Source organism: Cannabis sativa, chromosome 4 (genome assembly GCF_029168945.1).
Source record: "Cannabis sativa cultivar Pink pepper isolate KNU-18-1 chromosome 4, ASM2916894v1, whole genome shotgun sequence".
NCBI lineage: Eukaryota > Viridiplantae > Streptophyta > Magnoliopsida > Rosales > Cannabaceae > Cannabis > Cannabis sativa.
The window spans coordinates 4,803,846-4,830,528 of NC_083604.1; the positions used below are offsets into that span (position 1 = coordinate 4,803,846).

Sequence of the window (26,683 nt, forward strand, 5' to 3'; positions counted from 1 at the left end):
TCCGGCGCGTTGGTCCACAGCCTCCTCTTACGAAAAATGAAAGTGGACACAGAAAAGGAGGATGAGGTTTGGTTTCATGTAGGGAGAAATGACATGAGATTCGGACGGATAGAGTTTGGACTCATTACTGGCTTACCTATGGGTAGTGCCCCTACAGGCGAGGAAATACACGCCAAGTCCAACGACCATCTAGTTCGGACTTATTTTGAAGGGAAGAGTTCTGTTCAGTTGGACTCCCTTATGCTCCAACTTGAGAGGTGCGAAGATAAAGATGATGCCTACAAGCTTGGACTGATCGCTTTCATTGAAGGTGTATTAGTATCAAAGGAGGGCAATGTCCAAGTTTGGCCTGAGATGTTGAAGTTTGTTAACGATCTCGACTTCTTCTTTAAGTATCCGTGGGGCGAGCGCGCTTTTCGTAAGCTGATGGAGACATTAGGAAAGAATATGCAACATTACAAGGATAATGTTGACAAGAAGAAGGGGAAGAAGATTGCTCAGGAGGCAAAGTACACAGTTAGTGACTATGTACCTGCCTTTCAGTACTGGGCATACGAAGCAATTGAGAAGTTGGGGAAGAAGTATGCCCACTGCAACGGGACCAAGTTCCCCAGAATGTTGAGCTGGAAAACACCGGAGGGCCAGCGGAAACAAGATGTCAAGGCAACCGACATTGCACTGTTATTCAACAGTCGGGTATGTTTCTTTACTGTTTTGTATTTTATTTAAATTTATTGAAAATGAACATTCGCGACATTGTTAGCGATATGTTAGCGACATTATGCGATGTCGCAAAAGAAATTGATGTATCGCTTATCGCGACATATGTCGCGACATGTTATCGACATGTAGCGACATTGTGCTGCTTTTTGCAATTATCATAATTTTTTACTTCTTTTCACAGTTTTTAATTATTCTGTGTTTTCTTTTTTATTTCAGTTGGTGGTGAAGAAGTGCTTGTTTCCCCGGCCCAGTGAAGAGGCATACTTCAAGAGTATTAATGAGGGTAGAGCCCCTCTTTGCTTTGAGATGGACGTAGAACAAACGGTGGACGTTGATGGTACACAGGAATCTGTGTTTGAAACTCAAGCGAAGACCATCAACGAGGCCGTGACAAAGGCAAATTTAGTTCCACCACCACCGACACCTGAAGTACACGAGCCATCTACTTCAGCAGGTCCTTCTGCTCCAACCAGTACAACTGTGGACACTGACCTTGTAAAGAGGTTGGATAGCATTGAGGCCCGGCTGGAGAAGCTTGAGTCCCAGCAGGAAGCCGTCATGTTGGCACAGACGGGGTTAGTAAATAGCCATCTCAATATGAGGCGGTCCTTCACAGAGAGTCAGAAAGATCTGAAGGAGACTCTACTGGCTAAGATGGACGAGTTGATGGCTATGGTAAAAGGAGCCCCCACACCTGGAGAGCCCACACCTGCACCGCAAAATGAGGAACAACAGGCGAGTGATAACGAAGATGTCTTCCCAGAAGATTGGGAAGCAGATGATAACGAGGCATCGTCAACTCCATTGGAAGCAATCATCACGGCCATTGGGGATACACAATCACAGGACGAAGTCCTACTTCTACCTGCACCCCCAGAAAATGTGCCATTTGTGAGGAAGAGGAAGCCGCCAACGTACTTGAACGACTACACTGCGGAAAAGAAAAAGAGGCGAGTTCTTCCAGAGAACGTAGACCCGGAGAGACCAGCAGACCGTAGATTGCTTCGTACGTTCAAGAGGTGGTTGATTGGAGACATTCCCAATGCTCGACCTAGGAATGTGCACACCGGTGTTGGCGATGTGAAGTTCTTCACAGTTTTGTTTCTTAGGTCGGAGTGGCTTCACGATGATGTAAGTATTTAATCATTAATTAGTATTTTTGATTTTTTTTGCAACATTTTATTGTATTGTCGATGTGTTAGCGACAATGTCGCGACATTTTCGCGACATTGTTGCTGACACAGAAGTTTTTTCTTTCTGTTTTATTTGTCGACATGTCGCGACATTGTCACGACATTCTCGCGACATGGTCGCTTTTTTTACGTTCTGTTTAACGACATGTCGCGACATTATCACGACATTGTCGCGACATTAGATAAATTTATCTAACGACAATGTTCGCGACGTTTCACGACTTTATTTACGACATTACTTAATCTTCTCTTTTTTTTTATGCAGCACATAGATGCCATATCACACTTGATGAGGAGGAGACGCCATCATTTTCCAGAGTTGTACCCTCAGCCAGGTGTGATTCTGGACACAACACTTCCACAATTCCTCATAGGCATTTGGAGCTGCCAGACTGGTGACAGAAGTACGTTCGAATGGCCAGATGCGGTGAACCAGTACTATCTGGGTATGGAGAGCCGTTACATGCCATGTTGGAAGGATTTGAACTTCATATACTTCGTCCTGTACTTCGATCATCAAAAACATTGGGTTGCTGTTGAGGTAGATATTGATATGTGGCAGATTCGGGTGTACGATAATGATTTATCATGCACCACCGACGCACAGTTTGATGCCATCATGCTATCTTGGACTGAGTTGTTTCCACATCTGCTGAGGTCTACTGGCTATTATGATCAAGTCAACAACAACATTCTGAATGTGGACTTAGGGGACAGTAGCCAACTCAAATCAATGCATGCTAGACGCATGCCAAGTGAGGTGGTTCCCCAACGTAAAACAAGGTATTTGTTAATATAGTATATTATTATTTCATTTGCCATTACTCTTTAAATGCAGTTCAGTCTCTAAATGTGTTTGTTGTTAATTTTTCAGTGGTGATTGCGGGGTGTATGCACTTGAGTACATCGAACACCTCATGCTGAATCGGTCCTTGGACAACATTACAGACGATAGCATGAGAATGTTCAGAGATCGGTGGTGTGTAGACTTGTTTTATCAGAACTTAACTTGGTGAAATATAATTTAAAAGGGTTGTAAATTTTTTGTATTATAGACGATAGTTGTTTTTAGTACTGTACAGTTTTTATATATGGAAAAGTGTTCAATTTAAAAACTTTACTTACATGTCGCTACAAAATCGTTAACATGTCGTTAAATGTCGAAAATTTTTAGTTTTAGAGTGTTTGGTTTCATATCGCTAAAGCACCGCGAACATGTCGTTAAAATGTCGATAGTACAATCATGTTTTGACTCTTCAGTTGATGTCGTTAACATGTCGCAATTATGTCGCGAAACGTCGGTACAAAAGACGTTTCCACATTAAATGGTAATTAATGTGACATTTATTATCCCGCCTAACCAACTACTTGATTATGTCGATAACATGTCGCTCTGTGTCGCGACATGTTGCGAAAATTGCCCAGATTGCTTTGTGCATGACAAACATGTGTACAATTGTGTAATTCAATTTTTACATTTATTATCCCACCTTCCCAACTACTAGTTTTCTCTATAAAAGCCAATTGTCTATCTCATAAGTTACACATATTTTCTTAATTTTTTCCCTCTTAAGATAATTCTCTTAGCAATGTCTACTAGAAGAAACAAGGGCAAATATCCGATTCTTACTCCTGAAGAGATCAAGCAGGAGCCTGATTGTGGGGAAATTACGCCTCAAATGCAAAAAGTGCTTGACGACATGAATCGTTTTGAAGATTAACGGCTTATGAACGAGTGGAGGTTTCTAAAACTTGAAAAAAAATTTAACAAAACAGGTGTATGGCCGGCTCCACCACCAGGGTTCCCCGAAGGCTGCCGTCGCTGCAAGTTAGGTTATTTAAATGGTAAACAGGTGAAGCCTGGATCTCTATGCAAATATTGCAAGGCTACATGTCGCTTTAGGTCGCAAATGTAATCGTTAAACGTCGCTAAATATCGACTTTTCACTGAATAAATAAAAGTTACATTAATGTCGCTATATGTCGCTAACTTAATCGTGAAACGTCGCTATTTTTTAATTTTTTCCAGAATTGATAAAAGTTCTTCCTACATCGCACCATGTCGCTAGTGTAATCGTGAAAAGTCGCAGTTTTTAAATTTTTCCATAATTGAAAAAAGTTCTTCCTATATCGCGACATGTCGCTAGTGTAGTCGTGGAAAGTCGCATTTTCAGGACCTTGTCCAGAATAAAATAAATTTCCAAACATGTCGTGAAAGTGTCGCTACATATCGCAAAATGTCGTGAAATGCACAATTATATACAAAAATCTGAGATAGTGAGAGTAAACAACCACATACACAGAAAATAATGTCTATAAAACATAGTCATACATAAAAAAATACAAGTAACATGTCATAAACCATAATAATAATAATGCATGCAATTTAAAAACGAAAAAGCTGCTCAAACCCTGGCCTTGCAAGTAGCTTTGTTGTGTCCCAATGCGCCACAGTTTGAACATTTGCGTGGTTCCTTGACTTTGGTACCGTTCGATGGAAATCGGTTAGTCCGTAGTCTTCCTGCATTGCTCTTTCTTGGACGACCTACATGTTTCTTCTCCACTGGTACACCGATTCTCATGTTCTGCATGTGTTCTGGAAGCACCCATTCATCCTCCTCGCCCACAACATTAATTATTGCATCGTAAGTATTCTTCCACGTCTCCTTTGTGTAATAGGGAGATGACAGAGCGTAGACACTGACATTCTGAGTAAGCGCTGCGGCACATGCATGGGGACAAGGAATTTTCAACAATTGGAACATGCCGCAAGTGCATGTTCTCTCAACTAAGTTCACATCTCCACCTTTTTCAAAGTCAGAACCGTCAGCACCTCTTCCAACATTAAACAATTGTGCACCGTTACGTAGGACACTTCTACGTCTACCATCCTCGTGTTGCTTTATCAAATCTTCCTCAAAATGAGTTGCCAAAGGGGTAACACACTTACTTGCCTTCTCCAGACGGTTAGCAAACCAATTTTGTAGTGTGAACCTTATGAACTCAACTAGAGTAGTTATTGGATATGCCAGGAATTCTTCAGTCACGTTGTTAAGGCTTTCTGCAACGTTGTTTGTCATGATGTTGTACCTGTCTCCTAGACAATAAGGACGAGCCCATTTTTCTAATCCTATATTGTCAACATAAGCAGCGATGGGAGGATCCATCTGTCGGAGCACCTGCAAATATCTATCACATTCCCTCTTCGACCATGCGTAAGCGGCCAACCATATTTGCGTGTTACATACATCAGTCTTGAACTTGTGGGTGACATTCATAGAAATATGTTTGTAGCATGCACAGTGGCATGCTTCGGGGAAAATAACCTCGACAGCATGTTCAATGCTTTGATGCCTATCCGATACAAACACTAAGTTTTCAACCTCCCCAATCGCTTCCTTTAACTTCTGCAAGAAATACTTCCAAGAGTCATGATTCTCGCTGTCAACAATTGCAAAGGCAATCGGAAACAGTTGGTTATTTGCATCGTACGCTACAACAACTAGCATTGTGCCCCCAAACCTTGTCTTCAAGAACGTGCCGTCGATACTAATCACAGGACGACAAAACTTAAATCCCCTCCTACAAGCAACCAGTGACCAGAAACAGTACTTGAACCTGTTATCCTCTGTGATAATGTCTGTAATAGTACCTGGATTCTTCTGTTCCAGCACGTAAAAGTAACCGTGTAATCGACTATAAGCTGCTGCTGGCGTACCCCTCGAATACATAAGTCCCTTCTCTCGGCACCTCCAAGCCTTCTCATAGCTCATCTTGATCCCATACTCCTGAAACATATCCCTTTGTATGTCTTTAGCTTTGTACTTAGTTCCATCTGATTTGAACTTGTTCTTAATGAGGTGGCCAACAACCCACGGTGCTGCTTGACGGTTATCAGCATGTCTAGAATCCAGGCTACATGTGTGTTCGTTGTGGAATACAGTAACCTCAAACATGTCACAACGTGCCCTCTTCCTCCCCCTCACTCTCCATTTGCAATCTGAACCCCTGCAAGTTGCATAAAAAACATTGGTCCCAAACTTCTTCACCATGAACTCAAAATTCATTTTCAATGCAAACCTTCCAACCACATTTTTCAATTCAGTCTTATTTGTATACAGCTTGCCAACATATATTTCCCCTGAATGTGTACCAGTAAAAGAAGTTGTATAAACATTATTTTCCTCTATGTCTTCCCTTGTCCACACAATAGGTTTGAATTTTGTACAAACTTCAAAATCAGATGGTACAGTACTACGAGGAGGACACAGGCGGGCGATGCGGTGCACAGTGTTTCGTGATTTTCACTCCGAGGGGTTCTTCTTTCTTGGTCTTTCCTTTGCTCCCTTGGACGTGGTGGAGATGGTGGAGGTAGTTCTAACCTTAAAGAAGGTACTTCTATAGGTTCATGAACTTCCAACTCCGCATCACCATCCTCGTTCAAATCTACTATAGGATCATTGTTGTAAAATGCACCATCAAACTCATTGAACTGGTCAAATCCATAGTCAACCCTATTATCCTCCTCTATATTAGTAGGGGCCTGCTCATTCATCCCTACGGCTGGATCTGTTTCTGGGACAAAACTCCCAACAACACTTCTTGGGAGGACAGTTGGCGGAGTAGGCCCCAAAAGCGCATGCCTTTTAACCTTAGTCACAAACAGTGGCAGCAAGTTCTCCACACTCATTTTTGCCTTCATTCTTAAGAACAATCTTACTTGACTATCTTTCACTAAAACTTCTGGCGGTATCATATTGCCTTTCATGTACATATAACACACCTCTATTTTCAGTTCATACACAATAGGGTCTATATCCAATTCTTCATACAAAATATCATTCATCTTTTCTAAAGTAGTGTCAACCTCAAACATTAACATCTTACTTTTGGGATTATTGAAAATCCAGTTGAAACCTTCAACTGCCCAAGCCCCATCATATAGTACAACTACAAACACATTCGAATCTGCAAACCAAAATGACCACAAATTATAACAAACCAATATGTCGCAAGATATCGCGAACCTATCGCTACTTATCGCGAACCAATTAAAAAAAAAAGTATGTCGACAAACGTCGCGAACTTGTCGAGAAAAATAAAAATATCCACAATATAACACAATAATTCTATGTGTCGCGACGTGTGTTGCGACATGTCGACACATGTCGCTAAATGTCATCCCTAACCTCTTGCCAGCTAGTAATCGCTAAATGTCGCTAACATGTCGAAACATATCGCTAAAATTGCAAAAAAAAAAAAACCAGTAAACTCGCAGACTTGCTGCATTTCGTGTTTCATTGACAAAGGGTGTCAAAAGGGTACATAAAAACCACGGATATGTGTAGATCTATTACTTTCAACATAAATACATCTAAATCAAACAATAATTACTAAAGAAATTACATACCCATTATTGTTTAAAGGAATGACTTTCTTAGAGCTTTGGTTGGGTTTCAAGTTCCCTTTGAGTAAGTCGGCCGAACACTAGCTCCGGGGGTGGCAATGTGTATTTTTTATTTGTTTTAGGGGTAAAATTGTAAGGGATAAATGTTTTAAGTATAGTTTTCATAATATAAAGAATGCTAGCATAATTTTAGTGTACTCTTTATTTTTAAGCATATATTGTCAAATTTCCCTTTGACACACCACTAATATTTAATAACTATATACATATTTACCATATCTCTCATAACTTTTTGGTTTTCTTTACTTCCACAACTGTTCTTTGTTTTCTAGTTTCATTCATTATTATTCAGCAATACTCTTATCTTATGTGGTCAATTATTATTATTATTATTTATGTTGTAGGGGATATGTATGTGGTCGATTATTACTTTCACTTGTTTTATATCACATGCCTTTTAAAATGTGCGAACGAGAATTTCTTTTAAAGATATTTATTTGTTTTTTATAATTATTAAATTTATAATTTTTATTGTTTTTTATTATTAGTATTTACTTGGATTTTAATTTTTCATTTTAGACATTGAGATCCTTTGATTTATTTTTTCATATAGTAGGGTATATATGTTCAGTTATTATTGTATACTTTTCCATGAATAGATAGTGTCATTATCATAAAACAATATTATTATATTAATTAGTTTATGAAAAATAAGTTATTCTTCAATATAAATATTAGTAAGTATTAGTGTGGATGATTTGAACCTTTTCTAAATTAATTAATGGACGATAGATATATTTTCTATGTGATCTATCATCTAATAATTAAAGCTTAATTCTTTTTATTGAAGTTATTGATTATATATTATATTAGAATGAGAATCTGACTAATCTTGGATCTATCAATGAGTTCAAAATGCAAAGAGATCCCTCTAGATTTGTTATTTACGTAAATTACTTAAACTATATATATATATAGAAGAAGACAAAAGCGAAAAATATCTTTATTCATAAAATAAAGTAAATATGTATATTTTATGAGTAATTGACCACGAAATTTTTTATACTTTAATTTTTATACAATTTATTTACTATTTTTTTAGTAAAATTTTTTTTAAGTTTATTTTTTTTATTTAAAGAATTAATTAAATATTACCGTTTAATTCTGACGATTATATATATTTATACTTCTATAAAAGTAAAATTTTAAAGTTAATATAGTAATAATTTAATGAATATTTAATAGTGATGCCTAATTTACTTTAAAATTATAAAAAAAATGTAAACTAAATAGAATTTCACCAAAAAATAAAAAATAAAAAATTAATGTATAAAATCAAAAAATAAATGAAATTTTTCGCAAATAAACTTTTATTTTATTTAAAAAAGAAAAAAAAAATTCTCCTACATGTATATTAATAGTAAGAGTAGTAAATATGAATCTGAGCCATCTGATCAATTAGTAGCCTTATATTTGAGCTCAAACTCTGGATCATAAATTTTTCCTTAAATTGGACATGGAATTTTGATGTTAAAATTTGAATATATCTATTTATTTATTTAAAAAAAATTCTTTGGTTTTTTAGAAAAAAATATACGTATGATATATTTATATATATATATTTTTTTTTTGCCTGCACCATAAAGAGAGGACAAAGAAAAGAAAAGGCAAAGGAAAATAGAGAACCACATATTCTGGTTCTGGTAAAGAAAAAATCAACAGACGATATTTTTGTGTATAGGGAAAAAAAATCAAGTAAAGAAATTACAAAATATTCCATAAAGGGAAGGGTCAATGGTGCAAATTTAGTAAGAAAGGAGGGGCAATCAATCTAAACAAAAATTTAATATCAGACCTCACACCTCCAAATATCTCTCTTCCCAACATGACGCACGTGACCACTTTCATTTACAGACCTTGCTTTTCTACACGTGGCCTAATAGAGTCTATACACGTGGACACTGTTGCTGATAAAACGCCATGTCACTTGTGTAAACTCGAAGAAGAATCGTACACTGGACAACCAATCAAGAAGAGCGGAGCAAACTCAAGCTCTCTTCTCTTCTTTCGCCATTGATCGATTCTCTCGCTCTCTCTCTCTCTATCGTTTTCATTGAATCTGATTTTATATACAATCTAATTTCCAGCTCCGATTACAGGTTAGTGAGGAAAATTTCTATCTGCTTTTACACTTTAATCGTGTTTTTTTGGTATGTGTTGTTTTTCAGTTATGATTTAAGCTCGAAATTGCTCAAGAATGGAGTCGGTTTTTCTAAATCGATAATGGAGTTTGAAGATTGTGTTATTTCGTAGTTTATTTAAAAAATTGAGTTATTTTTAAAATAGTTTTAAGTTTAGATTTTATTATTTTCTATCATTTAATAGTTGATATAAATATATTATGACTTTTGAATCTCAAAAAAGTCTTTTCAAAATATATAATTTAGTTGAAAATGTTGTGAATTAAATAAAAACAAAAATCGTGTGATTAAAGATTCTGTGTTTGTGCTCGTTTCTTGATTTGTGGTAACGATTCTTTTCTTTTAATTGGTTTCTTCAGAAGCAAGGAGAGGAAACGAATATGAGCAATTCCATTGGGCATAATTTGGTGAACCAAAGTTTGGTTCAAAGCAAGCTTAATTCGTCTGGCATTCCCGCAAACACTTTGTTTCAAACTCCTTCCTTTAATCAGGTCGCAACTCGTCCACGGAAGTCACAATCTTCCAAGGACTTTTCTGAGAACAGTTTGGTCATTCGAAAATCAAAATTAGCCATGGGATCACGGCGTTCAACTGTCCCTCGTGCTGTCTTAGCTACGGATCAAACTTCTGAGGTAGTGGCATGTTTTTTTTTCTTTATTCTCAGATTTGTTATTAATGGCTGAAGTTTTTTATTGGTTGATATAAGAAGATGAACTGATTTGGTGAGCTAGTGTAGTTGAATTTTAAGTCTTGGAAATTATTTATTGTTATGGCCGTGGCATTGGTTGTTTGTAAGTGATTAGAAACTGTGGCGTTTAATTTTCATTTCTTAAACTAGTTTATTTATGTCTAACATGTTTGTATTGTTTTAATAGTCTGAGGAATTGGTTTCTGTACTGTTTATGTTTTGACCATCATTTACCTTTAAGCAGCTTGCAGAAACATTCAACCTCGATGGAAACACTGAATTGCAGGTACATATATTGTAAGTTTTAGTTACTCGGTGCTTATTCTGGGCACATTTGGATGATAAGGCCTTCTTGAGTGAGTTGTTTAATGGAGTTTCTTCTGAATTTGATCCAGACACCATGCTAACACAAGTATTTTTGTGTTTTTTTTCTTCTATACGAGCAGGTGGTTGTTAGTGCCTCCACTCAAGGGTCTCCAGCTCAAGTAAACATTCAAGTCTCGTATAGTAGTGACTCTTTGCTTCTTCACTGGGGGGCAATTCAAGATAAAAAAGAGTAAGTTCAGCTTTAGATGGCTTTTAATAGGCAATTTTAACCTTGGGAATTTCAGATTTTTTTATTTAGTTTGGCCATTTTTTACTATTTTCAGAAAGTGGGTACTTCCTTCTCGACAGCCAGAAGGAACCAAAGTATACAAGAACAAAGCTCTTAGAAGTCCATTTTCCAAAGTACAGTTAACCAGCATATGATTTGTTTCAAAAATGGCTTATTTTTAACACAAACTCTTCAGAGTTCTAATTAATGTTGGTTCATTTTTCTGTCCAGTCTGGCTCCAATTCCCTTCTGAAAATTGAGATTGATGATCCCACGATACAAGCAATAGAGTTTCTGATAGTCGATGAAAAGCGAAATAAATGGTGAGATATGACTAATTTATCTTTTATAACATGTAGTTATGTTAAGTAGGCTAAATGGTGTGTTTGGGTCATCTCTTTCTAATTTTGGCTTACAGTCTATGTGTTGTGCTTAACATGTCATTTGGTTAAAGAATTAGCTTATTTGGATGTAAAAGATCCTTTCATTACCCTATGTCTATCATAATAATGACACAGTCCATTCTGAATGAAAGAAGAAAAAAAGAATACTGAATGGAAAATTTCTTTCTCCTTTTCTATTATTCACAGGTTTAAAAATAATGGCGGCAACTTCCTTATTAAGTTACCAACGAAATCAAAATCAATTTCAAATGTTTCAGTTCCTGAAGATCTTGTACAGATTCAAGCATATCTAAGGTGGGAGAGAAAGGGTAAACAAATGTACACACCAGAGAAAGAGAAGGTATTTCATATGTGCTCATGTCCAAAGTATCTCTTTTTCTTATTTCATTTCTTATTCAGGGGAGGAAGAGGAATGACTGTGGATTGCTCTTTGCCTATAAACTTTTTACCAATTATGTCTGATTTAATCTGTTCATTCATCCTCTCTGTAATTGGATATTTATAGCTTGAGTTGGAGTCCCCTTAATGTTTTCAAGAAAATGAGTTACAGTACTGATTAAGTGGTGCATTTGATTAATGACATAGGAGGAGTACGAAGCAGCTCGAAGTGAGTTATTAGAGGAAGTGGCCAGGGGCACTTCTGTACAAGACATTAGAGCAAGACTGACAAAGAAAAATGATGTTAGTGATGTAAAGGAGTCATCTCATTCTGGTTCTCAAGAAATTCCTGATGATCTCATCCAAGTTCAGTCTTTTATACGCTGGGAGAAAGCAGGGAAACCCAACTACTCCAAAGATGAACAACTTGTAAATTCCATATTCCCAAGATCTTTTTCTTTGAAATTCTAAATTCTTAATTGAGATATGCATATGGTGTACCCACTATTAATATTTGTACTTTATTGTGATAAATGTGATGTTTCTTTTATAGAGGGAATTTGAGGAAGCAAGGAAAGATTTACAAAAGGAATTAGAGAAAGGTACCTCACTTGAAGAGATACGAAAGAAGATCACCAAAGGAGAGATACAAACTAAGGTTGCCAAGCAAAGTAAAAAGAATTATAGAATTGGTCGGATACAGCGCAAGAAGAGAGACTTGGTGCACATTCTAAACAAACATGTAGCTAAACACATTGAACTAAGTTTTTCTACCGAACCCAAATCCTTGTCAGCAGTTGAGCTTTTCGTTAAGGAAAAGGAAGAACAGGATGGTCCTGTTCTGAATAGGATCATGTTCAAGCTTCAAGATAAGGAACTTCTGGTGAGACAATTATGTGTTTGATTCTACTGTTTGTTGAAAACATAGTTGTAAGAACTGGTATAACTTATAACTCCTGTATCTCGATGTACTTTTTAGGCACTCGTAACCAAACCTGCTGGCAAAACAAAGATTCATATTGCTACAGATTACAAAGGGCCAGTTACCCTTCACTGGGCTTTGTCTAAAAGCAATGCTGGAGAGTGGTTGGTAATATTCTAATGTATTGAATTTGGGATCAGTGATTTCTGCTACATTTATTGGTTTATATCTTTTCATACGTTTGTATTTAGTGTAAATCAAAGAATTAAGTTAAATTGATGTTTTCAGGAACCACCTTCTGAAGTGCTGCCACCAGGGTCTGTTTCTCTAAAAGGGGCTGCCGAGACACCATTAAGTTATTCTGACTCTTCTACTGAGGTATTCCAAAACAAATATTTCCTGCTTCATATTTCTTGGTTAAAACTAGGGCTACTAGATTTAACATCTGCGCCCAGTAGTCTGAAAATTCACAATATAATCTACAGGTTCAGTATTTAAAACTAGAAATTGAAGATGAATCTTTTAGAGGAATGCCATTTGTTATTCTGTCTGCGGGGAATTGGATTAAGAACAGTGGATCAGATTTCTATATTAACTTTGCTGCTGCACCCAAGCGAGTCAAGAAGGTTTTTCATTGTTCTATTATTTGGTCTATATATTAGTATTTCTTGAAACTCACTTATGTATGTCCTTTTTACTCTGTATTCTACTCCATCATTACATTTACAAATTTGATGACTGAATTTTACACATTAAGGATGCTGGTGATGGCAAGGGTACTGCGAAGGCCTTGTTGGAAAGGATAGCTGAGTTGGAGAGTGAGGCACAAAAATCTTTCATGCATCGGTCTGTTCTTTCTTCAAAATTAAATTACTCTTAGAACCATTGATGTAATTGATTAAGTCTACTGTCCATTGTTTATTTGCCTCATTTCTTTCTTTTTCTCAGATTTAATATTGCAGCAGACTTGACAGAACAAGCCAAAGATTCTGGTGAATTAGGTCTTGCAGCTATTTTGGTGTGGATGAGGTTTATGGCTACAAGGCAGCTCATTTGGAATAAAAATTATAATGTGAAACCACGGTACATCTATAACTAGCTCTGGATTTTACTTATCATACTTATTGTTGGGCTTCTGAGTCTTGCATGATGTATTACTAAATATTAATTAGAAACTCTAAATCTGTTAATTTCTACTTCCTGTGTTGTTAATTCTGTATGGGAACTGTGTTTCCCCAAATTTTGATATGTGGGTTGTGCTATAAGTCATATGTCTTGATCTGCAGTGAGATCAGTAAAGCACAGGATAGACTCACAGACCTTCTTCAAAATATTTATACAAGTCACCCAGAGTACCGGGAACTTCTGCGGATGATAATGTCTACGGTTGGTCGTGGAGGTGAAGGGGATGTAGGACAGCGAATTCGAGATGAGATTCTTGTTATCCAGGTGGAAATAATATCATTTTTTTCTTCATCCCTTTTTACTAGTGAAGTCTAACCACTTACACCTTAATTTGTTGTTTTTTGTACAATGTTTGTTGGTTATTTTCAGAGAAACAATGATTGTAAGGGTGGAATGATGGAGGAATGGCATCAAAAGTTGCATAATAACACTAGCCCTGATGATGTTGTTATCTGTCAGGTATGCCTATAAATATTTCATGAGACCTATGATTCTCTAGTAGTTCGCACTTATTGACTCTTGTTTTCATTGCAGGCTCTACTTGATTACATCGAACGTGACTTTGACATGAGTGTTTATTGGAAAACATTGAATGATAATGGAATAACAAAAGAGCGTCTTCTTAGCTATGATCGTGCAATTCATTCTGAACCCAGTTTCAAAAGAGAGCAGAAGGACGGTCTTCTGCGGGATCTAGGAAACTACATGAGAACGTTAAAGGTTAGCTTCATAGGTTTTTGAAGTTCTAATTCTTTAATTGGTTATTATTTTCTCAGAATGAACCATCTTCATCAGCTAGGATTTGTCTTTGATTTTTTGTTAGCTTACTTAGCGTCATTACTTAAGGCACTTGCTTATTTTTCAAAGCAGTGATCATCAACGAACCATTTTATAAAAGATTCTATCTCCAGTCTGCTGATGTATTATGAGAGACATAAATTTAATTATGGTACAATGGCCATGCAGTTGATCTTCAGTGCTAGCTGATACCATTCAGCAACTTTCCTTCCCGTGCTTTTATTTTTGGTCAAGTATAATGTGTTGAACTTGAATGTATGATGATGTTGATAAATCCTTATTATTCACAGGCCGTGCATTCAGGTGCAGACCTTGAGTCTGCTATTACAAATTGCATGGGCTACAAATCAGAGGTAATTTGAAATTAGCTTGACCTCCTAAAGAGGCTCGGTTGCTATAGTTAGCCTTTTGATAGTATGTTTTTCACCTCAGGGTCAAGGCTTCATGGTTGGAGTACATATAAATCCAATAGACGGCTTGCCTTCGGGATTTCCAGTAATGTTTGCTGACTCTTTTTGTTGTGACTTCTGCATGTTAAAAAAATGTGAGAATTGTTCTAACTGACAAATATTTCAACCAGGATTTGCTTCAATTTGTCCTAGAACATATCGAAGACAAGAATGTTGAAGCCCTTCTTGAGGTTTGGAAAATTTTAACAATGATCTTTTGCTCCAATTCTGTATACTCTGGTTCAATTTTAAACTTTTAAATAATCTGATGCAGGGTTTGTTAGAGGCTCGTCAGGAGCTTCGTCCATGTCTTTCCAAGTCTCAAAATCGTCTGAAGGATCTTTTATTTTTGGACATCGCTCTTGATTCTGCTGTTAGGACTGCCATTGAAAGGGGATACGAAGAACTAAATACTGCAGGACCTGAGGTTTGTAATGTTAATTTGGTCATTACATGATTTATATTTTGCACTTAAATTATATCTTCTTGACCAGCTTTTATTTATGCATTCTGCAGAAAATAATGTACTTCATCAGTATGGTTCTAGAAAACCTGGCACTCTCATCAGATGATAATGAGGATTTAATATACTGCTTGAAGGTAAATAGCTATAATAGTACCCATTATACTCTTGTTTTACAGTAATGTTTTTTTGAACATATGCATTGTCGAATATCTTAGAGTTTGAGATTATATTCATTTGTCTGTCAACTAGATGGAGGCTTAACCATTTCGTTTTCTCTAATTTTATTCTATTTTTAATTTTTTTTATCATTATATTGTTTATGAAGGGATGGAATCAGGCTACCAACTTGTTAAATAGTCAAAATAATCAATGGGCACTCTATGCAAAATCAGTCCTTGACAGAACTCGTCTTGCTCTTGCAAGCAAGGCAGAGTGGTATGATCAAATTTTGCAGCCATCTGCGGAGTATCTTGGATCACTTCTGAATGTTGATGAATGGGCTGTAAGATACTATCTGCATTAAAATTCAAAGAGATATTGTCCTGTGGTCTTGTTACTACCCAAGTTTCGTCCTTATAATTTCTCTTTGCAGGTAAACATATTTACTGAAGAAATTATTCGCGCTGGATCTGCTGCCTCGTTATCTTCACTTCTTAATAGACTTGACCCTGTTCTTCGAAAGACAGCTAATCTAGGAAGGTAAATCATTTGTTACTGACTAATATACTGTTAAACACTCAAGATGGAAAAACAATAATTTTATTCATCAAAACCAGATGAAAGCAAAGCACTGAATTCATATGGTTTTATTTTTTTAAACTGCATCTTTAAATTAAGGGGTTTAACTGTCAGGTGGCATTGTAGCTTGTACCACTACATTGTATTATGAGTTTCTTACACCATTATTTTCTGCTTTGGAACAGTTGGCAGGTTATCAGTCCAGTTGAAGTCGTTGGATATGTTGTTGTTGTCGATCAGTTGCTTTCTGTTCAAAATAAAACTTACGAGCAGCCAACCATTTTGGTGGCGAAAAGTGTTAAAGGAGAGGAAGAAATTCCTGATGGTACTGTTGCTGTGCTGACACCTGATATGCCAGATGTCCTATCTCATGTTTCTGTTCGAGCAAGAAATGGCAAGGTAAACAATTATCAAATGAGTTTGCTTTTTTACGCCTACATATGACACGACAATAAAAATGACCAACTCTTTTATTGGCAGGTCTGTTTTGCTACATGTTTTGATCCCAATATATTGCTTGACCTACAATCCAAAGAAGGGAAGTTGTTACGTGTAAAACCAACATCTGCTGATGTAACTTACAGGTATTTTTTTTCTCTTCCTTTCATGTTGTTGTTCTGAATTATAGTTGAATTTCCTATAGTAAGCACTAATAGATGGATTAAAAGAACTCATAAAAATTTTACTTGTTTTTCTTAAATAATTTAAGTGAGGTGAAGGAGGTTGAGCTAACTGATGCAAGCTCTGTCAAAGATGTTCCATCCAATCTGAAATTGGTCAAAAAGAAGTTTCTTGGTAAATATGCCATATCATCTGAGGAATTCACAAACGAAATGGTAAACCTTGCAACATTTACTTTCGATTTTTATCTAAGAAGTTATGTTTTTATATGTTGGAATTTTTCCTTCTCATTTATTTCTTTATGACTCCTAGGTTGGAGCCAAATCACGTAATATTTCTTATCTAAAAGGAAAAGTTCCATCTTGGGTTGGAATTCCTACATCAGTGGCCCTCCCATTCGGATGTTTTGAGAAGGTTCTCTCGGCTGATTCAAATAAGGTCTTCCTCTCCTCAGAACTCCCCTGTCTTGATGTTTCTACTATTTGATGCATTATTGCTAAACTTATTGGCTTAAGATATTGACCATGCACCTTTTTTTTCTCTTTAATCTTATTTTATTCCTTCTAGTTTCATTTTCCTTAAAAGAATAAATATTGGTATTTGTGGACAATGGTATAAAGATGTCGCCACTTAATTGGTCAAAAATTATTAGGCTATGGCTTGTAATTGTAAGTGTTAATGAAATGTTCTGCATTTTTAATTTACAGAAAGTGGCTAGAAAGCTGGAATCTTTGAAGAAAAAGTTGAAAAATGAAGAGTTCGATGCGCTGAAGGAAATACGTGAGACAGTTTTACAGCTTGAAGCACCACCCCAATTGGTATGCTCTTTCGACTGGTAGCTCTATTAATTAATATTAAATCAATCACTTGTCCAACAGCATGGTTGTGGCAATAGTAAATACCATTCTGCTGAGTCTTGTATTGGGTGTGTCTGTGGCATTCTACCAAAGATTGGATGAGCAAACAAACATAAGGAAGACTATATTTTTTCAATTATGCAAGAACCTGCATAATTCTAATTTCTAATTAAATCATCGTATGCTTAATGCTTATCCAGATTTTATAAGTTGCTAGATAAGAAGCCACCTACAAAACAATCTCTCGATTTTATAAGTGGAAAAATTTCTATTCCACAAAGTAATTTTACTGGAAACTAGCTTATATGAAAGTTTATTTTCAGGTGCAAGAGCTGAAAACGACAATGTTAAGTTCAGGGATGCCTTGGCCTGGTGACGAAGGTGAACAGCGATGGAATCAAGCGTGGATGGCTATAAAAAGGGTAAGTCTACTTTTTTGTGCCATGATGTACTAACTTATTGAGTCAATTAGTGTTTTAGTTTCCATCAATGCTGGAGAGTAGAAAATATAGATTGATCGGCCCTGTTGTTGTATTCATTTTTTCTTTCCCTAATCATGTTCTATTCGCCGTTTTATCAAATGCAATGCTGTGGTGAGAGAATCAGAAAAATAAGAAGATAATTTGAATTTCAATGTTAGCCATGAACAACATGAGAAATTAGCTTTTTTTTTTCCTTCTCCTGAACAACATGTCATAGTATTGCCTCTAATATATTATAATCCAGGTGTGGGCTTCAAAATGGAATGAGAGAGCATTCTTCAGCACCAGAAAAATAAAACTTGATCACGATTATCTCTGCATGGCAGTCCTTGTCCAGGAAATTATAAATGCCGACTATGCATTTGTCATCCATACAACAAATCCATCTTCAGGAGACTCCTCTGAGATATATGCTGAGGTATTTATGTCGTTTTGATTATGCTCTATTTCCTTTTATTTAATCAAGTACACTTATCTAGGTCTCTTTACTAGGATAGGTTGTTAAGGGACTCGGAGAAACCTTAGTTGGAGCCTATCCTGGACGTGCTATGAGTTTTATATGCAAGAAGAACGCGCTGGATTCTCCTCAGGTATTTATCTACTTTCATTGATCATTGAAATCTAGCTCCAAAAGAAGGCCAATACATACCATCATCTATCAATAGAAACAATGTCATGGCTCTCACAATGAATCACTCATTGCTTACCATTTACACTTTGTTTATGTGGAATTTTTCAGTTGTTGGGATATCCAAGCAAGCCTATTGGCCTCTTTATAAGTCGGTCGATAATCTTCAGATCTGATTCCAATGGTGAAGATCTGGAAGGCTATGCTGGTGCAGGTCTTTATGACAGGTAACTCCCTGAACTCTGTGTCTACATTAGTTTCATTCCCTCAATTCCTGTTACAAAATCATGCTAACACGATCAAAACTTCCTGCGTAGTGTGCCTATGGATGAGGAAGAGAAAGTGGTGCTCGATTACTCAACTGATCCGCTAATGGTTGATCAGAAATTCCAACATTCAATTCTTTCAAGCATAGCTCGTGCCGGAAATGCAATAGAGGAACTCTATGGCACTCCACAAGACATTGAAGGGGTGATTAGAGATGGGAAGCTCTATGTGGTCCAAACAAGACCCCAAATGTAATCTATAACAGTAGTTAGTAGTCTTTTGATGTGGCATTTCATTCAGCCATGGTCAAAGGAAGAAAAATAAAAAGAATAAAATTGGACATTTTTAACTGTTTAATAGGAAAAATAATAATATTAATAATATATTTAAATAGTAAATATATATATTTTTTAACTTAAAATGGCATCTATTTTCTTAAACAGGAAATGGGAGTCTAAATCTGGTTCCCCACGCAAACTGCCTGAAGCATTACATGTTTATGTTGTTGCTCTTTTTTTTGCTATCTTTGTTGTTCTTTTGTTTATTTCTAAACCACAAAAGATACGAAAGCTGCTGGGTTTATCAAGAAATTTATACATAAGAACTACTAATGATATTAAGAGCTTTGCTGAAGAAGTATGGTGCTTCAGACTCAAAAGAGGAAGAGATCAAGATCTGTCACCATTATAAATCGAATTTACAACCTTAACCAATCAATGACTTATTACTATTGAAGGGAAAAAGAAGATATATTTTTATTTTATTGTAAAGATTAAAATCACTCCCCCTAGTTGAAAATATACTCACTGTAATACATGGACTGAAAAATTAGCTAACATGACTCAATGAACATTATTTGAGAAAGATCAATGTTGGTGATTATCATTATTTAGAAAGGGAATGCCCTATATTTTCAAAAAGAAAAAAAAAGAAAAAAAAGTTTGTCCTAAGTTTAAATTCCTCTCCTCCGAAGTCCGAAGTGTACCAAAAATAAAAAATAAAAAATTCTTAATGAGGCATTTTATATGTTTTTTTAATAATAAAAAAAAAATTATTTTATATTCTCAAACTCGAAATATGTACACTTAATACAATTATGTTTTTCTTTATATAAAATTACACTAAACATATCATTTATCTAATTATTAAAATTCTATCATTCCTTTAAGACTTAATAACTACTAAGTGTAATATCATTTTAACTTGTAATTTTATTTTGTTAGTCCTAAATCAAAGCTTAGCATGTTAAATTTAAAATTGCTTTTAAAAAAAAAAAGAAAAAGAAAAAAGCTTATCATGTTTAACTTAAAATTGAAATGCTTAACAAATTCATTTATTTCATATTTTACATATAAAAATAAAACTAATTAGTTTAATGGTAACACAAGAAATAAAAAAGACATCCAATTCTTATACTTATAAAAATCTTTCTTAGACTCCAACAGTAAAATTATCAATTACTCATAGGCATTACTAAAACACTTTCCTTACTCCATTTATTTACCTAATTAACATAGTCAATAATAGCAAGGCTAATAAAAGCAAGTACATTTATTCCTCTTGATAAAAAGGGCATCCTTGAGCAGTAAAACCTGAAACAACATTAATCCAAACTTCATTCAATCTACCAGTAATTCCACTATGATGGTGAGAAGAATTGTACTGAGCAATGGTGTAGGAATTACTACCACTACTACTACTATTCTTATTATCCACCATGGTCAGTACTTGATGAGATTTATTAAGGCTGTTCTTAAGTGATTCAACTTCTTTATCAATGTTATCATCCTCAGCAAACCCAGAAAACTTTCTTATGGCTATGCAATGACTTTTCCACTTATTAAGCTTCAGATTCAGATCTTGTAAGGGCTTTGGAGTTGCTTTATCATATTTAGTAGATAAATAAAGCCTTACATAATAGTCCAACCCTTGTACTGATGAATTATTATTATTAATAATAATAGTTGTTAAGATAGGAGCACTTATTGGAATTTTGGTTGAGTTAAGATTAGCTCCATGTATGTACTGATACAACCTGATTAGAAATATAGAATCATTTAACCCAATTAATAAAATTATATAAAATCACACCAAACATAACATTTATTCAATTAATTGAGGCTTTGGGATTAAAATAAAATTAAAAAAAGTAATTACCTGTGAAAGCCTTGTTTGGTTGAGTTTTGGAATGAATTAGTTGGTAGTGTAACTAAAGCTGACATCCATGAACATTCTGGGTAGAGTCTGACCTCAAAATCTGATTCAGAATAGACAATTTTGTACTGTGGCAACTCAATTGATCGACCACTAAGCTTATCAATTATGCTGAGGTAAACTACTGTCACAACAACTAAGTAGTACATCATCATAGTAATTAATTAAGTATTATAACTATTGGTCTTAATTTCTTCTTCTTGAGTAGTTGGAGGTTTTGACTAATTTGTTTTGGGAATTGGGATCCTAATATGGCTTATATAAGCAGGAAAAGCTAACAGTAGTGCTACTCTCATTTTAATTTTTATAATTATGTTTCCTTTGTGGGTGTTCCACCCAAACTAATCTTACTATATCAGTTGTTTTTTTAATTGTTTGATATAGATATAGATACAATTATTTATTTATTTACAGTTTTTTTTTGTGGCTAAATTTTTTCAATTATTGTTTTTTGTGCATTTAGTTGTTAAGTTTAAATTTTAGCGATAAAAACTCTTCACTAATAACAAATTTTAAGTGTTATTCACTAATAACAAATTTTAAGTGTTATTCGGTTAACTGTCACTATAAACTGCTTATGTGTATACTCTTAAACACATGACTTATTTATATTGGTACACCTAATATTATTATTTAAAAATTTATTTTAAAATTAAATAAAACTATAAAAAATAAAAATAAAATATTGTTCATATATTCCAAATACAATTACTAATTTTATGTAACATTTTAATAATTAAATAAATGGTGATTAAAGTGTGTAAAATAATAATAGTAGTAATAATAAATATAGGGAGATGATTTTGTCCCGTGATGTACTTTCAGTGAATGTATTCCGTGGTACATTAGATAGGTCTCAGGGTACATTAAATGAGTGTCAGGATACGTTTCTACTTTTTAACCCTAATTGCCCCTAGATCATTCTCAGCCGTTAGATCAAATAACTCCCTTATCTGACGGCTGTCATACATCACGAATTACAATCCGTGAAAGTACAATAACGGAACAAAATCATATCCCAATAAATATAATATATACTTGAATTGTCTTATTTTTATTGGTTGAGGACATTGAAATATGTGAAAATAAGACATAAAGATGCTATCTCCTCTCCTTTTACAACATTTGTAAAATAAAATAACAAATTTACATTATATTATATTTAACATTCGTAAGAGACAACAAGTAGTGGTGAAAACCTATCAATGCCACTAAGTCTAAACCAACTTTATTTCACAAAATTAATTAAGATGCTTATACAAATATTTATGTATTTTTTTTTTTTTTTGGAACAAAAAGTATTTATAGATTAAAATTAAATAGATTTAGACTTCACGGTCATGAGATAATGTCTAGTATGAAAAAAAAAAGCTTAACTATATTAGTAAAATTTTATAGCAAAAGCCTATTTAGCTACATTATAGACCGCAAAATTATAATTTTTGAAAATAATAAAAAAAAATTACAACTTAACGAAAGATTAGAGAGATATTTACATGGAAGCACATAGTTACCAATACCTTAACTGGAACAAGTTCCCTTCAACGTCTTGACAATCGTCTCAGAGTCATTTTTAATCAACATAAAAGGGTGTTTCAATAAGACCGCAGTCTCCATACCTAACAGACAGGTCGTAACTTCTCCAATGAGAGAGTCAGAGAAGTTGAGCATGTTAGTAGCCACCCACAAAACAGACTCTATGTGGTCCCTAGCCAAAGCCGCCACGCACATTGAACCGCAACTAATTTTGACATAAAAATTGATTTTGACCCAATCTTCAAGAGGAGGAGAGGACCAAATAGGAGCCTCAACAACCTTCGACGAAGGAAACAAACAAGGACCATAATCTGCGTAACAAATAGAGATAGGGTCAATACAATATTTAATGTTACTCAGAGAATTATAGTGTACCTTAACGTTGCAGGCCCTCCAGATCGTATCCACCACAATCGAAGCATAAGGAACAACTCCTAAACATCGACCCCTTTAGACTTCAGACTCCAAAGAAATTTAACCCAATCCCAAACACGAGCTCTAGAATCCATAACTGTATAACTCTCCAGGGGATGACCTCCAAAGGTGAAAAGCAAAGTTACAATAGAGGAAAAGATGCTCTATCGTTTCTTCTCTCTCCCCACAAAGAGGACAGGAAACCTCCTCAATATGCATTCTTCTAGTGAGAAAGGAACGGATAGGCAGAGAATTTGAGAGAATGCTCACCCAAAGGACCTTGTGACGCTTCAAAATTTTAGGATTCTAAAGTTTGTTCCACAAAGCGGGAGCAACATTACACAATGGGGCACGATCCAAAGCTTGAACAAGATAGGCAGATTTAGTGGAGAACAAACCATTTGGCTCTTTAATCCATATTCACTTATCTCTACCCTGACCACAGGGTCTACCACCTTTAATGTTGTTATTGGTTGTTTCCGTGTCAAAAAGAGTGTAAAGTTTAGAGATGTCCCAATTCCCATTGCCTAAAAGTAAATTCGTAACTTTCTCCAAACCCTCAGACCGAAGATTATTAGGTTGAGGATAGAAATCTTGGTCATGTATAACCCACGGGTCATCCCAGATTTTCGTCTTTTGCCCATCCAAAATAAGCTTGCATGCACCTTGCTTAAGAATTTTTTTAGTTTTCATAACATTCTTCTAGAATCCAGAATCGAAGTTCTTAAAGAAACAATTCAAGAAAGGACTACCTCTTAGATACTTGGCACTTGACACCTTACAACGCAGTGATTGATCCTCATTAAGGAGAGCCTAGCCCTACTTAGCCAGCAACGCCTTATTCATTTCTAAAGTCTTCCGAAATCCAAGCTCACCTTGGAATTTAGGAAGGCACAAATGATCCCAAGCCTCTAAATAGATACCATAATTGCCTTAACTCCACCAAAAGTCCTTAATCATACCATCAATTTAGAGGCGAGTTTCTTGGACAGCTTTGTGGTTTGCATAGTGTAAACTGGTAAGGACGGCCAACCAATTTGATCAAAGTAGCACGGTTAACTTTGTACAAAGATTTCAACTTCCACATGTGAAGCTTCGAGACTAGGTTATCGAGAATGAAGTTAAAGTTTACATCCTTATTGCGAGTCCTAAACAACAGTAGCCCTAGGTAATTAATGTTACCAATGGCATTGTTGAGGCCAAGCTCCTGCTTTATACCTCGTTTCATACCCTCACGAGTATTATTGCTGAAGAAAATAGAGGTTTTAAGTTTATTTATTCACTGGCCAGACCAATCACAAAATTTCTCCAAATACTGCCAAACACCCTTAGCTTCCTCCATCGTGGCCCTACCTACAAGGATTAGATCATCAACAAAGAAGAGATGAGATAGTCGGGATCCATTCCATCTCAACTTGATACCTTTAATGGATCCAGTTTCCAAGGCGTTATCAAGAATACGCGAGAGGATATCAGCAGCCCAGATAAAAAGATAAGGGAAAATAGGATCCACTTGTCTTATGCCACACTCAGGAGCAAAACTACTAACCGTGCCGCCATGTAGGAAAAAATTGAAAGAAGTCATAAAGATACACTGGCAGACCCAATTACAAAACTTGTCAGGAGCCTTGAAGCTACAAAGCACATAATCAATAAATTGTCAGCTCAGCTTATCATAGGCTTTAACTAGCTAGGTCAATTTTGATAGCAAAGAAACCCTCTTTTCTTTTTTTGAGCTTAAACAAATGGATGATCTCTTCGACTAGCACATTGTTATCTTGAATATTCCGTCCTAGAACAAAAGTTGCCTAAGTAGGGGAAATTAGCTTGGGGAGAATCAGACTAATTCTATTCGCAATAATTTTCGAGATAACCTTGTAAACTACATTACAAAGAAAAATAAGTCTGAGCTGCAATACTTTTTTCATGTTGGGTACCTTAGAAATCAGGACCACATTCATTTTATTGAGACTCTTATTTATAGTCCCTGATTAAAAGTAATCCACAATAGCCTCGCAGAAATATGCACCCACTGAGTTCCAGTAATGTTTAAAGAACATGAAAGACATACCAACTGGACCTAGGGCTTTTAAACTTCTCATAGAGAAGAGTGTTTGTCTAATTTCCTCATGCCCTAGGATTAATTCTAACTCAACCTGCTAGGGGGGGGGGGGGAACGTGTTCCGTAATCAAATGGCCCAAAGTCTCTAAAGGGCCCTGGACCAGATTAGTGAAGATGTCCCCTAGAAAAGCTAAAAACTCCCTTCTAATGTCCTTCTTATTCGTGGTTCAGATCCCATCCTTATTTAAGATACTCTCACCGGCATTTCGCCTATTACGAATAGTGGCAACTATAAAAAAGAACTTAGAGCAATTATCACCATTCTTAATCCAAGAAATACAGGATCTTTATTGCCAATATAATGCGTTCCACCTCAACGCCTCATTGAGGGCCTTTCTCACATCAACCTCGTGGGCCCAACTCCTAGAGACAGCTGGTATTTTCTAAATATTTCGGAGATGGTCTTCCAGCTGGCTAATGCTAGTATCCAGCTTACTAAATTGCTCTCTATGCTACTTGCTTAGAGCCAGACGGGTAGCACCCACATCCTTAAACACTTTAGTCGGTGTCCAATTATGAGAAATTGAATTCCAAGCATGGTCAACAACAAGCGCACTCTAAGGGTCCCTTGTCTACCAAGCCTCAAACCGAAATGACCGTCTTATTCTAGCATCAGGATCCACTATATAAACACATAGGGGCCTATGGTCTAAATTGCAAGTATGGAGAGATTGTCACAACATTAGGAAAAAGTCGTAACCAATCATCATTAACCAGAGCTTTATCGAAAGCGGATTTAATGTGAACCGGACCCATCATCATTAAATAGAAAATAGTTAATTACAAAATTGTTACAAACTATTATAAAGTATTTTTGTAATAAACTTGCGATGGATTTTTTTTAAATTATTATTATAAGATGTTATAATTTCAATTAAAGCACTAATAGTAATAATATGTATATGAAAAATCAAAATTGTGTAGTTTGTACTCTTTGTCAATTTTAAGAAATAAACTTTTTTTTAGTGGAAATAAACTTACATTTTTTGACATAATTAAGAAAAAAATATATATTTCGTAATCTTTTATTATTATTATTATTATTATTATTATTATTATTATTATTAGGGTGATTTCATAATGCACCCCTTAAAATGGATGTACTGATGCACCCTTAATTTGTTTCGGCATCTAGAAGAATTTTTTAGTCTAATTTTTTTTCATATTCATGTACGTTATATCTATTTAAGATATCTTACAAAATTTTAAAAAATTCGGAATAATTTACAATATAGAAAACAATGTTCAAACAGTCTATTTTACACGCGTATAAAATAAAATAGTCACGCGTGCAACACACTGTTTGAACGTAGTTTTCGGCGTGTTAAACTTTTTCGAATTTTTTAAAATTTTGCAGGATGTCTTAAATAATTATAACGTACATGACTATGAGAA

At 35.4% G+C, this 26,683-nt stretch overlaps 3 protein-coding genes across 3 annotated transcripts; 2 read left to right on the forward strand and 1 right to left on the reverse strand.

The window, feature by feature from the left end:
- LOC115713094 (uncharacterized) lies at positions 1–1,867 on the forward strand. The gene is made up of 2 exons (XM_061113187.1): positions 1–696; positions 940–1,867. Exons 1-2 carry the CDS (start codon positions 37–39, stop codon positions 1,864–1,866), a joined length of 1,587 nt encoding a protein of 528 aa, XP_060969170.1. The 5' UTR covers positions 1–36; the 3' UTR covers position 1,867.
- Positions 1,868–9,019: 7,152 nt separating this feature from the next.
- Positions 9,020–19,423, forward strand: LOC115715031 (alpha-glucan water dikinase, chloroplastic). Its single transcript, XM_030643814.2, has 34 exons — positions 9,020–9,482; positions 9,884–10,156; positions 10,457–10,498; positions 10,659–10,768; positions 10,863–10,941; positions 11,039–11,130; positions 11,398–11,551; positions 11,797–12,018; positions 12,143–12,472; positions 12,569–12,679; positions 12,800–12,889; positions 12,997–13,137; positions 13,269–13,357; positions 13,460–13,594; positions 13,798–13,960; positions 14,066–14,155; positions 14,231–14,416; positions 14,785–14,847; positions 14,927–14,989; positions 15,075–15,134; positions 15,218–15,370; positions 15,460–15,543; positions 15,735–15,911; positions 16,002–16,108; positions 16,333–16,546; positions 16,628–16,731; positions 16,857–16,983; positions 17,081–17,206; positions 17,476–17,586; positions 17,949–18,047; positions 18,352–18,525; positions 18,605–18,697; positions 18,847–18,962; positions 19,053–19,423. The coding sequence occupies exons 2-34, from the start codon at positions 9,905–9,907 to the stop codon at positions 19,255–19,257; spliced, it is 4,362 nt and encodes a 1,453-aa protein (XP_030499674.2). The 5' UTR covers positions 9,020–9,482; positions 9,884–9,904; the 3' UTR covers positions 19,258–19,423.
- Positions 19,424–20,412: 989 nt separating this feature from the next.
- LOC115714582 (uncharacterized) lies at positions 20,413–21,541 on the reverse strand. The gene is made up of 2 exons (XM_030643323.2): positions 21,160–21,541; positions 20,413–21,037 (listed from the first exon to the last, which is right to left on the reverse strand). Exons 1-2 carry the CDS (start codon positions 21,369–21,371, stop codon positions 20,554–20,556), a joined length of 696 nt encoding a protein of 231 aa, XP_030499183.2. The 5' UTR covers positions 21,372–21,541; the 3' UTR covers positions 20,413–20,553.
- Between the last annotated feature and the right edge of the window lie 5,142 nt (positions 21,542–26,683).